This window comes from Odocoileus virginianus, chromosome 15 (genome assembly GCF_023699985.2).
Source record: "Odocoileus virginianus isolate 20LAN1187 ecotype Illinois chromosome 15, Ovbor_1.2, whole genome shotgun sequence".
NCBI lineage: Eukaryota > Metazoa > Chordata > Mammalia > Artiodactyla > Cervidae > Odocoileus > Odocoileus virginianus.
Genome location: NC_069688.1, coordinates 19,541,957 through 19,557,911, shown reverse-complemented (window position 1 = coordinate 19,557,911; position 15,955 = coordinate 19,541,957). Strand labels below are relative to the sequence as shown.

Below are 15,955 nucleotides of genomic sequence, written 5' to 3'. Positions count from 1 at the left end.
CTTGCATTGACTTCAGCACAGTAAACAGACCAAAAGTCAAATCAAATCTGTGTCTTTCACTTCACAGGACACAGAAAGCTATCGATGTTTAGTAACCTATCAGTTTTATCGAGAGATCTTAATGTGTCCTCTAGTTTTCAAATTTTTCTGCCTTTTGGTTTTATTTAGGTTTTTATTTATTTATTTAGGTTTTATTGCCTAAATAATTTCGGGTCTATGTAAGGAAAAGCTGGTTCATTATTTTAGTAGGGGAAATCAACTGAGAGTTTAATAATAATAGACTTTTTAGAATTATAATTACTACCAGATGGATGATTACATCCGTCCTTACCTTCTAAAAGAACTACTTAAGTGACCATCTGTTTTTCAGTAACTTTGAATGGAAATCTTTACTCTCTTGTTTAACTGGTTGTCACCAAGTTTGTAATTGAACCACACTGAAGGTTTTTAAGACTATGATAGTGATGTGCTTTTCTTCTGTCATTATTAAATGAACATATTGTATAACTCAACTTTTGCAACTGCCGTTGGGAAATTAAAGTATGATCAGAAGGAAATAAATGAATTATACATGCTTTTACTTGTTCTTTCTTAATACCAATCAACAGTTACAGTGTATTTTGCAAGTACTGATTGAAATGTTGACCGTGGGCATTCCTTACCCCATGAGGCCATCGGACTTTCTCAAGGAGACTGTAGATGACTGTTTAGCCCAGGGCACCTCTGAAAGTATTCAGCATTTACTAAATATTTGTCTCTACAGCTTTTTCAAGCAATCCTCAAACTGGTAAAGAACGTGCCAGGTTTGGGTAAGAATTTCTGCCAACTTTTACTGCTTTCTTTCAAAGCAAGGAACATGCATCCAACTCTTTGCAACCCTGTGGACTATAACCCGCCAGACTCCTCTGTCCATGGGATTTCCCAGGCAAGAATACTAGAGTGGGTTGCCAGTTCCTCCTCCAGGGGATCTTCCTGACCCAAGGATCAAACCCAAATCTCATGCATCTCCTGCATTGGCAGGTGGATTCTTTACCACTGAGCCACCTGGCTCTCTAAGAATATCTGAGCAATCATTGCAAATTACAGAAAAAAACAGGAGGAAATATTTTCAACACAGACAAATGAATGTCTAAAATCGAAGGGGGGTGCAAAAGAAAGGGACTTGGTGGGTGACAGCTGACGAAGGTGGCTTTCTTCTTGGAATGATGCAAATGTGAAAATGTTCTCAAGTGGATAACAGTGATAGCTACCCATTCTGCATCTACTAACAGTCCTTAAACTGCACGTGTCTAATGGGTGTCATCCGACATAAGCCACTTGCCTGCACTGTGCTTCTGGTGGCTGTCATTCCTGCTTCCTGTTTCATCAGGTTCACTTGACTCAGGTATAGTAACTAACTGGGCTTCCCTGGTGGCTCAGTGGTAAAGAATCCACCTGCCAATGCAGGAGATGTGGGTTCAATCCCTAGTCTGGGAAGATCCCCTGGAGTAAGAAGTGGCTACCCACTCCAGTATTCTTGCCTGGAAAGTCCCACGGACACAGGAGCCTGGAGGGCTACAGTCCATGGGGTCGCAAATAGTCAGACAGAACTTAGCGACAGAACAACAACAATAACTAACTGGACAGTGTTCATTTGGTTGGAAATGATAAAGCCATCCCATGACTGAAAGTTGAGACACATCAGAAAAGGAAAGAAAAATGTCCAGGAATGAAGGGAGACAGAAGATAGTGGGGACTAGTGCCCATGCTACGCTGCTGCGGTGGAGGGTAGTGGTGATGCCAAGAACGAAGGTGATGCTGGGGAGACAGAAATGGAGCATCCCACGGCACTGGGGCGTGGTCCCTGTGGGGACCAGAGCCTGGCTCTGGAGGGAAATGCTACATCACAGTCCAGAACCATGGTATTTATCACAAATCTTTAAGTGTGTATTTGGGGGGAAAGTGCCATGGAAATCCTTTCCCTGCATGTCATGTTACAGTGGGGAGTCCAGATGGACATGCTGGGTCGGTGACGTAGCATCCCTGCGCTCTCCTTTATCCACACAGGTTAGCACCAAGGTCAGGAATGCAAGCTCTTTCCCGGTTAAAAGCACTTGAGTGCTTTTTGGCCCAGAGAATTTCGATATTTATAGCCTTTCCTACAATCAACAGGGAAGAAGTAGGTTTCCAAAGTGCACCCTGAGAAACAGAAATGCACAGAATATAACTAATTACATTTCAGATTTTACTTAATAGGGAAGACAATGGGTAAGTGCAATGAATGCCTCCTAAGTCCTGATTCTGTTTAGTCTCATACATATTTCATCTCTACCTCTGGCTTTAAAATCTAAATAAAACTAGAGCCTGGAGGGTATCATGGATTATGTGTGCTTCAATGAAACCCTGAGAATGTGAATAGAAATTTCATGTGAATTTAAAGCCTCTACAAGTCCACACTTCCATCAAAGTGCCTGAAATACTGATGAAAGCAGAAGAGCAGTTTCATCAAGAAGACGAGACAGCAGACATTGCCAAGGTGGTGAAAAAGGAAACTTTACACATCGTCAGTGGGAATGTAAATGGTGTGGCCACTATGGAGATTGATATGTAAGTTCCTCAAAAAACTAAAAATAGAACTCCCAGATGATCCAACAATTCGACTCCAGTAGATACCCAAAGGACATGAAGGCAAGATTTGGATATCTTATCTGCACCCATGTTTACTGCAGCATTATTCACAGTAGCCAAGATGTTGAAACAACCCAAGTGCCCGTTAAGGATGAGTGAATTAAAAAGAGGTGGTATATATACAGGACGGAATATTATTCAGCCACAAGAAAGGAAGATATTCTCCCATTTGGGAAAAACATGGATGGACCTTGAGAACATGGTGTTAAGTGAGGTAAGACAGACAGAAGGACAAGCACTAGATTGTATCGCTTACATGTGGAACCTAAAAAGAGTTCAGTCTGTAAAAACAGAGACAAATGGTGGTTCCAGGGAAACCCAGATGGTCCTCCCGAACCTCCCTGCAGTCTTGGAGTCTGGTCCAGTCTGTGGGCTCTCCTGACCCATTCTGTGTTTACTGAGCGCAAACCTCATACACATCAGGCTTGGAGGAATATTTGCTGGTTGAAGAACTTCTTTTCAAGCAGTTACAGCATATGGGTTATGAAATGTACATGCAGACCAAGGATAATAAAAAGTTACAAAAAGGTGTGTTCAGAAGTCACTAAAGCAGGCTTTTCTACTTTCAGGTGTGTCTGGGCAAATTTTCTCTTCCCCCCCACCCCCCCACAAATTCTACTTGTTGCCATAGGAAATTCTCCACAATCTGTGACTGGATGGTAGGGTTGGCTAGTCAGACTTGGCCTCTTGTACATTATCAGTTAGAATTTTCACCTGTGATGATAATTCTATTATAAATGATATGAAATATTCAGCTAAAGCTTTCAGGCTGTAATCTGAATCCCTAAGAGCCTTCACAGTCTGAGCACCCATCCACAAAATCTTTGTGTGGATCATTTCTCTCTCCTTTCTTCATTATGACTTTTAAAAAATATTTTATACCAAATTTAATAAAATATTTGTACTTATTTCCTGCTTCCAGTGTCATTTTTTTCTGCATCAATTTTAAAAATTATTTATTTATTTAGGGCTTATAGTTTACAATGTGGTGTCAGTTTTGCTGTACAACAAAGTGACTCTGCCATACGTGTTCATATATCCACACTCTTTTTGGACTTCCTTCCCATTTAGGTCGCTGTGTTAGTACTTTTGGGACTTGCTAAGAGTCATTAAGTTTTCCCATTCATATGAAAATGCTGAATGCTGAAATGGTGGATACCAAAAGGAAACTTAAATTAGAGCCTTTGATTTTATCTCCTAGAGGAGATTGTCTTTCACTGGATTCATGGTGTGTCCTTCTGAATTTTTTGTTTTTTTCTTGAGAGTGCCTTATCACTCTAAGAAATGTCACTGTTATTGGTTGAACTTACTTTTTAGAGGCCGTTTCCTACAAGAACCTGGTAGTGGTACTCCACACTGGCATTTAGATTATGGATCAGAAGTAACCCTTTGTCTGAAAAGGACTAGAGAGTAAGTACAGTAGCCGGTGAGCAGTCCATCCCCAGTTCTCTCCCCCACAGATCTTAGGGACAGTGACAGAGTTGAGTAGTTGCAATGGAGACCACGTGGCCCTCAAAGCCCAAAATATTTACTCTTTTTATCTAGAATCCAGTCTTTGTTAGTCCCCCTCCTGTGGCCATTAATGTTAATCCTTGACACCAGAATAAAATCTTAACTCTTTATCAGGGCCTGCTTTCTCTCAATAATTTCCAACCTATGTGCAGGTTTCCCTTGGTCTGAACGAGCAGGTGGAATAGTAAGCACACCTTACTTCTGTTTACTCCATGGGGCAGTCTCCACACCGACTCAGATCTACACCATCCACCCACAGAGTCTCGCTCTTCACCCCACAGCTGTACACAGGCCACCTTTAGACAGACTGGGATTGCTTTTTGATGCCCACCAGTGGATGCCTCTGGAGTCCTTTTCCAGCAGGTCGGCTGCAGGTCGGGCTAACAGACATACCAGCATACCTTCACCTCGGTTCCACACTGCCTTTCTGTTCCCAAGACAGTGCTCCAGGGGCTGAGGTGTTGGGATTTTTTTGTCTGCTATTCCTAGGACGTGTGTGACAGAATCTCTGTTTTGGTTTTCTACAATTTGCACCAAAATATCTCCTGAATTTTAGGTTCCCCACCACCCTACGCCCTGCCAGCATGAAATATTAGATGGCTAGATATGCTGAACAAGCAGGTCCAAAATTGAAAAAATTCTCAGTGAATTGGAATGTTTAATGCTTATGCATTTTAGACTTTTTGTAGGGAACCATAGCCATTCATCTATTTTTGTGTGACCACATAAAGCAGCCAGATATAGGGAACTAGGAATAAAACCCCATCCTAAAGGATGCATAAAAGGCTCATAAAGGAACAATTTCCATTAAAAGATAATCTCTATGCAGTCTCCTCATTCTCAGGCTACATTTGATATATTTTAACAAATAAGTGCTCTATCACAATTAGAACTTAGAGCTTAATACCCTCAGGATTTTGAATACATCACTAGAAGATAACGAATAGATATCTTTTGGAGGTTAGTTAATGATGTGTTTAACCTGAACAGGCAAGTTGTTCATGTTATTAGATTTTGCGAATGTTTTTCATACCTCTTGTACCATTTTCTTCACCCTTATTTAACCCACATTTATTCCACCTGGTCTGGTATGCTGTTCAGATATTTTTGTTTATAAGCAAGTACTTCATTTTGCCACAAGTACAGTACAGAACTTCCAGGTCATTTAAAGGTCTAGAAATGCCTTATTTGCTGTAGCAGACACTTAGCTCTAATGAGAATTTGATAAATTCTAGGTTGTTGTAAAACTAGATCCCATAATTCTTTTTTTTTTTTTTTTTGGCTGCACTGCACAGCATGTGGATCTTGGTTTTCTGACCAGCGATCAAAACTGTGCCCTCTGCAGTGGAAGGCAAGTCTTAACCCTGGACCACCAGGGAAGTCCTGAGACCCCCCAGCTCTTGTGCCTTCACTGCTGTAAGGAGGGCAGACATCTCAGAGTCTGGAGGCTAGACCAGCAAAACCAGCTCCAATGGCCCCTATTACACTGAACAACTGGACTCTGAGCAGGGTCTTTGGCCTCAGGAATGTAGGCCCACAGCACTATCCCCCTGGCCAGCGGCTTAAGAGGCCAGCAACTCCAGAATCGCCCAACCACCCCCCAGGACTACTATTTCCAACTTAAGTTCAGTCACTCAGTCATGCCTGACTCTTTGCGACCCCATGAACTGTAGCCCACCAGGCTCCTCTGTCCATGGGATTCTCAGGAGAGAATACTGGAGTGGGTTGCCATTTCCTCCTCCAGGGGATCTTTCTGACCCAGGGATTGAACCCGTATCTCCTGCGTCTCATGCATCAGCAAGCAGATTCTTTATCACTGAGTCACCTGGGAAGCCCTGACAGGAAACTTAATGTAAAAATTATTTGTATTTTGGGACATCCCTGGTGGTCCAGTGGTTAAGAATCTGCCTTGCCATGCAGGGGATATAGGTTTGATCCCCGATCAGGGAACTAAGACCCCACATGCCGCAGAGCAACTAAGCCCAAGGGCTGCAACTACTGAGCCTAGGTGCCACAACTAAAGAATCTGTAGATGGGAAGGAAGGTTCCCACATGATGCAACAAATATTCCATGTGCCACAACTAAGACGCGACACAGCCAAATAAATACAAAACCTACTGGTCCCTTAAATCTCATTATCAACCTCCTCCCCCCAGACATAAAAGTCATCTACAAGGGTTGGGTAGGGTGTGAGTTGAACAATTCTTTCCACCAACTTGCATCGGAACAGCTATACAAGCTTGCATGGATGTAGCCAAACAGCCCCAGAAGGCTTGGGAGCACTGAATATGTTGCTGCCTTAGAAGGATGGATGGGTACCACAAGCTCGTGTTCTGGCTCTGGAGCAAACAGCATCCAGTTCGCATCAGAGGTGACAGGCGCACAAACAGGAAAACCAAGAAAACAAGGTGCTTTCCTCCACTTCTCTGTGGGACTGAGGTGCACACAGTCAACCCAGGATGTTAGGAAGTCTAACTGCAAGGTGACTTTGCATGAGATGCCATTGTCTAAAATCCAAACACTGATACGTACTTGAGAAGGATTTTACAGTGTAAAGTTTATTAACAACTAGAAATTGAGCATTCCCAAGCTAGCAAAGTCAATCAGATGTAATAATCATTGAAATAACTCCAGTGAAATATCACTGCCGAGTAATAGAGCATATTGCTCACTTTTCACAAATGACTCCCCATACAAATAGCTAGAATGAAATCAGCTGGGTTCTGTGAATTCGTAATTGCGGAACACCACCTTGAGCAGTCAGTCACATCAGACTTGGCTGTGAACAGCTGCAGCAGAAGCCCATTCAGTCGTACTGTGAACTGACTCATGCAGTGCAGGGCTGTCTCTTAAAGTGGCTGCTCAAAGCAACATTCAGGGACCATCTCAGAAGTGCTGGGGAGTCAGTGACTCATGTGTAATGTACTGAATGCTAGGCTCTGACTCTGACCCCTATTAGCTGCTGCTGACACTATACGAATCTGAATAGAAGCTCATCCTGTGAGTCACCTGGTGCTGCAGCAAACCAATCTGCTGTATTCCCAGCTGGCCCTTGATTCACATGATAATCATAAGGGAATCTGACTTGATACATGTGATTTCAAAACTCAGTTCTGCTGAACTGACTTTGGACCCTGCTAGAAGTCACTCCTTACTTAATGCCCTGGATTTCCATCTATGAACAAGTGTACAGAAATGCCAAACTGAGGGTAAGATATCCAGTTCACAATTGGAGAGAACCATGGTCTCCTTCTTCAAGGATGCAGATGCAGTTCCTAGAAGTACTTTCCGTGGTAGATACATCATTCCTGTGAATAACTTTGCAAGACCAATCACTTGAAAGGCTCTGCCACGTCAGACCACTTATGTGAAGTCTGGGGGCTTTTCAGGTAGCACTAGTGGTAAAGAAACCACCTGCCAATGCAAGTAGATGAGGGTTCAATCCCTGGGTTGAGAAGATCCCCTGGAGGCGGGCACAGCAACCCACTCCAGTATTCTGGCCTGGAGAATCCCATGGACAGAGGAGCCTGGCAGGCTACAGTTTAAGGGGCCACGAAGAGTCAGACATGACTGACGTGACTTAGCATGCACACACGTCACGTCATTTCTAAACCACTTATGTGAAGTCTGAACCTTTAAGCTGCATCTGTTAGTGAAAGGTGAATGTCATGAGCCGGCTCCATGCAGAACTGACAGAACACCAGGACTTTTGGAACTGTTCAAGTGTCTGAAATGAAACCAGCCACCTGGGCCGCTGCATTAAAATAAGAAAGCTTATTTACCTCTCTCACTCTTAATCTGGAATCATAAAATCTCCTTGTATATAATCTAAGTTGTGTATGACTCTTTTGCAACCCCATGGACTGTAGCCCACCAAACTCCTCTGGATCCATGAGATTGCCCAGGCAAGAATACTAGAGTGGGTTGCCACTTCCTTCTCCAGAGGATCTTCCCAATCCAGGGATCGAACCTGAGTCTCCTGCACTGGCAGGTGGGTTCTTTACTACTGAGCCACCTGGACAGCCCAATCTTGGAAGACTTTCCAAAAAGCTCTCTTACAGGCTAAAGACCTTCAAAGCCAGGAGAAAAGAGATTAAAAATCTATGAAAAGGTCAAAAATGTTTTTGAATGTAAAACTGCTACAAGGGATTAACAGAATATTCAATCAAATGTGTTGAGTCCTGGCCCGAAGGCCACAAGGGCAAGGCCTCGCACCAAGGCCACAGAAGCAAAGCCCAGAATCAAGGTCACCTCTGAAGCTGACTGAGCCACTTTGTAACCTTGCCAAAAGCCCCTTGATCATCACTGACAAGCTTCCTGACTCCCAATTAGGCAAAGATGCCCACTCCAGTAAACACCCTATAGCACCCCAACCAATCACCTAATGCCAGCCTTCCAGCAGGAATTTTTTCTGAGGCTGTAAAAATTTACTATTAACCCACTAACACTGTCGGTTTTCCCTAATGGTGGTTGGACCGCTGTGCTCAGAGTGTCCACTTTATCTCTGCTCTTTGTTCTTAATAAACTTCTCCCTTCTGAAATGCTCTGTGTCTGGAAATTCTTTTCCAACCCGTGCTCGGATTGCTTCAAAAAAATGTGGGATATGAAATTCTAATGCTGTCTCTGCTTTGATCTGACACCTTTCCATACCTCGAGCAAGTCACGTGGTCATACCTTCTGGTGTGAGGGACCACGATTAAGGGGTCTGACAATAGTAACAACATTACTGCCTGGGCTTTCTTATGTTGAAGATAATGCATGCTTGTATATTTCTTCCTTCTGGTTTCCTATTTGTTAGAGGTTCATGAATCTGCAAGGGTTTCCCAGGTGGCTCAGTGGTAAAGAATCCACCTGCCAATACAGGAGACTCAGATTTGAACCCTGAGTTGGGAAGATCCCTTGGAGAAGGAAATGGCAACCCACTCCAGTACTTTCCTGGGGAATCCCATGAACAGAGGAGCCTGGCAGCCCTGTGGTCTGCAAGAGCTGGACATGACTGAGGGACTGAGGACACGCATACATCAATCTGCAGTCAACAGAAAATCATCTGCTTGGTGTATAAGAGCCCTGGGCATTGAGTCAGATCTAATTCCAATCCCATTTTGGCCTCTGTTTAGCTGGAGATGTCTGACAAGGCCCTTAACCTCTCTGAATGTTTCCACACCTGTAAAGTGAAGGAGGTAAGTGAGTAATCTGACTTTTATCATTCTATCTTTGTGATATCGGGCTTCCCTAGTAGCTCAGCTGGTAAAGAATACACCTGCAATGCAGGAGACCTGGGTTCAGTCCCTGGGTTGGGAAGATCCCCTAGAGAAGGGAAAGGCTACTCTCTTCAGTATTCTGGTCTGGAGAATTCCATAGACTGTAGAGTTCATAGGGTGGAAAAGAGTCAGACACAACTGAGCGACTGATTGGATTTTAGGAAAGTTAGCATTTCTAGCTCCCAAGTTTCCACATTCTTTTAAGTAAAATGGACTCAGTGTAGTATTTTAATGCAGACATTGGATTTTCCAAATATAGCATGACCTAAAACATAGTTTTAATGCATATTTGATTTACAAATGAAATATTTTGAAGTTTAGAGATAATCTTTTCTTCTTTTTAAAAATAATTTTATTTATTTATTTGGCTGCACTGGGTCTTAGTTGAGCCGCTGGAACTCTTAGCTGTGGTGTGTGGGATCTAGTTCCCTGACTAGGGATTGAAACTGGGCGCCCTGCACTGGGAGCAGAGAGTCTTAGACACTGGACCACCAGGGAGGTCCTGAGATAATATTCTTAAAATGCTATTTGAAGTTTATAAATAAACAAAATAATTATTTGAAATAAAAGGGTCCATATAATGTAGAAATGTATTGTTTTTAAATTTAGATACTGACAGAAAACATTTTCTATTTTCCTAATTTTGATGGACATCTTCTATTTCATTATGTATACTCTTTATAACAAATAAGAGGAGCACTTTGTTCCTGATCTTTTTATAATGAAGTCTACTTGGCCAATTTAGCATCAATATAATAACAAGAGTAACACTAGCTTTTGTTGGTATGTAACAGGGCTCTACTGCATTAATTTAATGAATATGTGCTAAGTCGCTTCAGTCGTGTGGGACTCTTTGCGACCCCATGGACTGTAGCCCGCCAGGCTCCTCTGTCCATGGCATTTTCCAGGCAAGAATACTGGAGTGGGTTGCCATTTGCTTCTCCAGGGAATTTACTGAATGCTGGCAGTCAACCCATGGCATACCTACTTTTCTTATCTCTCTTTTACAGACGATAAAAACTACGGCACAGGGAGGTTGAGTAACTTGCCTGAGGTCACACAGCTAAGGGGAGATCTGAATCTAGACAGTTCTTGAGTCCAAGACTTCTACCTATTACGAAATATTGTGCCTCCTACGCAATATTGATAGGTGATACAAAAGATGACACTAAATTTACAGGACGAGGCCCAGTAGAAAATCAGGTCGTGAGCAAAAGAAAAAAAAAGCTAAGAGTTTACAGACAGATCCGTTTCATTACAAATTTCCTTTGCCAAGTCTTGGGGGAAAAAGTCATACCCATTCCGTCAACTCGGACCTTTGTTTGGTCAGCTCCACGATCTGGAACCACCAGAAGGGAACTGAAGCCCAGCCACGCAGGGGCCCTGCGCTCCAGAAGAGGGGAGCTGACGCCAGAGGGTGACGAGAAGGTGCCCCCGCCACCGGGGAAAGCGCGAGCCCCACGGGTGAATGACTGCTTCGGCCCGCTGGTGGCGGAGGGGCGTTGCGCCGGCGCCACAGGCATCCGCTGCGGTCGGGACACCCCGCGCCCTCTGGCCAATAGGCTCGGCGGGGGCAGACAAAGAGCGCTCGGCCTCTGCCGGCTTCTCGGGAGGAAGGGAAGTCGGGGTGAGTTCCCCCGGAGCGCCCTCCTCCTCATGGACTGAAACTCGGCCTCGGCGCCCACTCCTGCAGCCGGTCAACCGCGTGGAGCGCGGGGACAGAGCTGCAATCCCGGCCTCGCCCCCTGCCCGCCGCCCAGGCTTTTCCCGCTCGCTGGCCAGTCCCCGGGGCTCGCAAGCCATTCGGGTCCCCAGGCCCTACCGCAGTCGGCTCCAGCAGCACCGAGACCATTCCCCACACCCGCTGCCCACTCCTTCCAGCCCGCTGCCCCCACCGCTGGAGGGCCCCGGGCGCACAATCCAGTCCCGCCTGCGCCCCGCCTCCTCCGCGACCCCTCCCTTGCCCACTCCCCCACAATCCGAGGAGTGTAGTCGCGGCGCCCACCGACCCCCCCAAAGCCCACTCCCTGCCGCGCGCCGAGGCCCCAGGGGTCCACTCCAGCTCCCGGCCAACTCAGATCTCCGCAACCCGGGCTCCAGACTCGTTCAAACTTCCGAGCGCAGCCCGGAGAGAGCGGACGACTAACCGCTCGGTTCCCGCAAGTAAAACACCCGCCGCGCCGCCTCCACCTCCTCCGCGCGGGCAGAGGGTGCTGACAGTTCTGTCCACTAGGTTTTCAAGAGCTTCAGGGCCGACACAGAGTCAGACCCCCGGGGCTCCGTGGCGGGCGCCCGCCGGAGTGGAAGTCTCCACTTCCTCTCCACCTGGGCGCACTGCCCGCCTCCGGCGCCCGAAGTTTCCCAAATCCGCTTCAGGTGTCAGTAGCCCACCCACTCACTGACGCCCGGCCACCGGGGTCGAATCCTGCGGACTCCTCGGCGGAGCCCCCTGGAAACGCGGTCACAGTCCAAGCCCGGCACCCGCTGCGCACTGACTCAGGCCTGCTCCCGCCACCGCGATCCTGCCCACCGTGCGCTCCCCGCGCGGCCCCCGCCGCCCTGGGGTCCGAGGTCTGAGCGCGAATCCGGAAGGGAGAAGGAGACGCTGAGCTCGCGGGTACTCACGGTTTCTCGGTCTGCCGGGCGAGCCGGAGGGGTGGCTGAGGCCAGCTCGCCTCCGTCCGCTGTGCGCATGCGTCCCGCGAGTGCCTTATTTTTGTTATAAGTCCAAGTGCAGCCCTTGTTAAGCCCGCGATCGCCCTCCCTGGCTTTCCTCTGCCTTTGGCTCTCGGCCTTTCCAGTCGCCCTCTTCTCTTGGTCTTTCCCTCTCTTGGCTCTGCCTCTCCCCGCCCCTCTCTCCCCCTCCCTGGCTCCGCGATCCCAGGGCTCGCCTCCCTCCTGCGGCGGCGCGCTCCTCTGCGGCGAGAGCTGGAGGTCCTCATTCACGCCCGGACCGTGGTCCCCTTCTGCAGGCCCTGATTAGGAAGTATGGAGAGTGTGGGCCCCGAAGAACCCCCTCGGCTATTCCTTACGCTGGGGTTCGCGAGGACTGAGTGAGACTCCGGCGTGCGGGAGAAAAAGCGTGGGACCTTGTGAATGGAGCGCTGGGAAGGAGGAGCCAGTGTGCGCTCGGGAGTGGGCCGCGCGCCCAGGTGCTGCTGCCGGGAGAGTCCGGCCGCCGACTGTCCGCCTCGGTCGGGCAGTCCCCACCGTCTCCTTTCCCCTGAGTGCTTCTCCCAGCTCGCCCTCCACCCCCTCAGGCTGCAGCGTCAGCCTCCAACGGCCAGATACTGAAAAGGGGTTCTTCACCCCCTCCCCACCCGCTCGAGAGAGTCGAAGGCCCCACCTAGCTGGATGGCGCGGGGGTGGGGGTGGGGGGGAGGAGCGGGGGATAACTAACTCCTTTTGGAATCCGAGGAAGGAGACGACCTGGAGGGTGGGGGGAACCCGCCGCCCAGTTCTGCGGGGGCGGAGGCCGTAAGACCCCGGCGCTCCCTCGGGATCGAGACGCAGTCTGACGGCCGGGGCCGTGCGCCCGAGCGCGGAGAGCTAAACTGAAGTTGGAAGCAGACCTGACACTAAAATAACATCACGTCATTTCCTCCCTGGCTACCCCAGCCCGCTGTAGCCGGGGGCTGGGGAGTGGGAGCGCGAGGAGGGGGCGGAAGCTTGTCCCGGGTTGGCTTGGAGTAGCCGGAGGAGAGCGACGCGTAAAGATGGAGAGTTTGAAAAGCCGCCTCGCGGAGGCCCCCTCCCTCTTCCATAGACTCTGGAAGGAAGTGGTCCGGGAAAAGTAGCCTCGAGGGTCTCCTGGGGGGAGGGGTCTAAGGCGGGCAGCCTGCTTTTTTCCTTGAACGTGCGCCGCCGGGTCTGACCTTCCCGCTTGCCCTCCCGCTCTCCCCTTGCTGGCCCCACTTGGAGTGGGTCAGTCCGAGTTAGGGAGGAACCCGGGATACTGGCGTCCCGGTGAGATCGCGGACTGTGAGGAGACCACAGTACTCACGGGTATGGGCGAGCTCTGCCCGGCGCTGGCGTCCACTTCCCGGGGCAGGCGTCCCCCTGGGGGTCGGCCAGGTAGTACCAGAGCTGCCCTGAGCAGGAGCGAGAGGCGACCCGGCCGCTCCTCGTGCCCGGGCGAGAACCCGGCGGCTGGCAGGGCGGGGATCAGGGCGGAGAAGTCCCGGCGCCGCAGGGGAGCCTCAGGAGGGGGTCGCCGAAGGAGGAGAGCGAAGAAGCGCGCGAGGCCGGAGAGCGCGCTGGAGAGGAGGCTGAGCAGCGTCGGGGCAGCGGGCGAACCCGGGAGCTGTGCGGGGCCGGCGGGCAGGGCGAGAGGCGGGGGAGGAGAGAGACAAAAATCACACAAGGTCACTGTAGGGTCCGGCTACAGACCGAAGAGGAGGTGCAGAGTGCCAGTCTGCGGCATTTTGAGGCGTTACTTTGGGGGTGCAAGAGAAGTCGGTGAGAGCAAGAGGAAAAGGACCCTGCTTCGTTTCTCCCACCTCTCATTCCTCCCCTCTCTTCCCTCTCCGCCCCACCTCCTTCTCCTCCCATCCCCTCTAACTGCCTGCTACTTAAGGTGTGGTCCTTGGACCGGCAGCTTGGATAATACTTGGGAGCTTGTTGGAAAACCAGAATCTCAAACCCTATCCTGACCCACCGCCTCAGAATGGGAATGTTAACATTCCCAGGGAATTCTGAGACCCGTTCCCTGTGAGGTGCGGTGCACAGCAGTGTCTGTGTTCACCTCTCTTGGTTCTTTCAAATTTGGTTGAAAATCTCCTAGTTCACTTTTGCAACTCTCACTCTGCCTCATCCTCTCATCCTGCCTCTTTCTGTCTGTCTTGTTCCATCTTCCAAAGTGCCCAGAGCTCTACTAGAGAAGGGTGAGGTCACCAGGGCCTGTGAGAACTGTCCAGGGGAGGCCTGGTTACAGGCAGGAGACTGAGGGGCCTTCACGCTGGAGGAAAATGCACTGGCGATTTGATTTCGGTTGTGCTGGGTACTGGGGTCAGGAGAGACCAGAATTCAGCACAATCTGCAGCCCCCTTGCCACACGCCCTGTGTCCATCTTATTCCTCCAGCGCAGGCCTCTCACCCTCCACTTGTTGCTTGGAAGATCTAAGAGGCTAAGATAAAGATAAACTATTATTTTCTTGGTATGCATCAGTTCAGTTCAGTTCAGTCACTCAGTCGTGTCGACTCTGCGATCCCATGAATCTCAGCACGCCAGGCCTCCCTGTCCATCACCAACTCCCGGAGTTTACTCAGACTCTTGTCCATCGAGTCTGTGATGCCATCCAGCCATCTCATCCTCTGTCGTCCCCTTCTCCTCCTGCCCCCAATCCCTCCCAGCATCGGTAAACGTTAACTTAGAAATCAGGGGCTCAGGACTCTACCTTGCTACCAACGCGATGGCTAACCTTCGGAAATTCTTATTCTTTGAGTTTATCTGATTCATTTACGCAGTAAAGGGATTGAACTCCGGCTTTTTGAGGTCACCCGCCTTGTTCAGGCTTTGGAGCTCTCAGAGCTTCTTGGTCCACTAACATTTAGTGAAGTTACAAACCGGAACCTAACTCAGCCAATCCAAACAGCCCCCGCAAGCAAAGTGAAAAGACAATTTAATCTGTGTGTGAAAAGCAAGAGCTAGTGGTTGCCAAGAAAAATAAAGGTGGAGGCGGCAAGCAGCGAAAACAGGCGACCCGGGGGCGTGGCGCGCGTCCTCGGGGCGCGGCAGCCGCTCTCCAGGGTCCTGAAGGCGGGAGCAGCCGCGTGGGCTTGGCGCACGTCCCCGTTCGGCAGTGGCAGGGCCAGGCCTGCTTCCTTTCCTCTGGTGGGAAGCGGGTGTCGGGAGGGAGCGAGGAAACCTAGCAACCCATTCTCATTCATGAGGCCCTTTCTGGGAAGCTGCCGGGCGCGCCGGCTGATTCTTCCTTCGCTCCTTGGTATGCGCCTGGCGAGAGTGGAGCTGGGTTTGCATTTCCGAGCAAGTTCACTGTTTAGCTTCCCTCATTACCTTTTCCTAGAGAACGGGGTCGTTCTCATGGTGTTTTCATTCTCCGCGTGCGGACGCTTCTCTCCCGTCCCCCGCTTTCTGGACCTCTGCCGCGTTTATTTTAGGGGTTGGACCCGGAAATCCCCGAGCCTCTGGATGTGCGCCAACGGCTCACTGGAGGGGGGAAGTGAGAGACGCGAAAAGAGCCCAGAGCCGGTCTCGGCGCCCAGGGTCTGTCTCTCGGGGAGGGATGCAGGCGAGCAGCCCCTGGGCGGGGGTTGGGAGGAGAACTCGGCCGCGGTTGCGCCCCTGGATCCGGGCGGGATGCCGCTAGCCCCGGGCGCACCTGCGGGGATCGTGGGCCATCGGCTGCGGCAGCTCCAGAGCTGTGCCTTTGGCCGCAGGCCTATGCCGCTATGCTAAGCAAGTCAAGAGAAAACAGGCCTGGTTCCCGGTGACCCGGAATTGGCAAGCCCACCCCGCGGCCTTCCCAACCGGCTTCAGGCAAGCGCTGGAACA

At 49.6% G+C, this 15,955-nt stretch overlaps 1 protein-coding gene across 3 annotated transcripts in view; it reads right to left on the bottom strand.

Annotated features, from left to right (window-relative positions):
* The window catches only part of RGS20 (regulator of G protein signaling 20), a 55,311-nt gene that overhangs the window by 19,488 nt on the left and 19,868 nt on the right, over window positions 1-15,955 (bottom strand). The window contains exon 2 of one of the 3 annotated variants that reach the window (XM_020906696.2): window positions 13,445-13,754. In XM_020906696.2, the coding sequence (XP_020762355.2) occupies window positions 13,445-13,754 (310 nt within the window). The other 2 variants (XM_070477109.1, XM_070477110.1) reach the window with 2 other exon arrangements.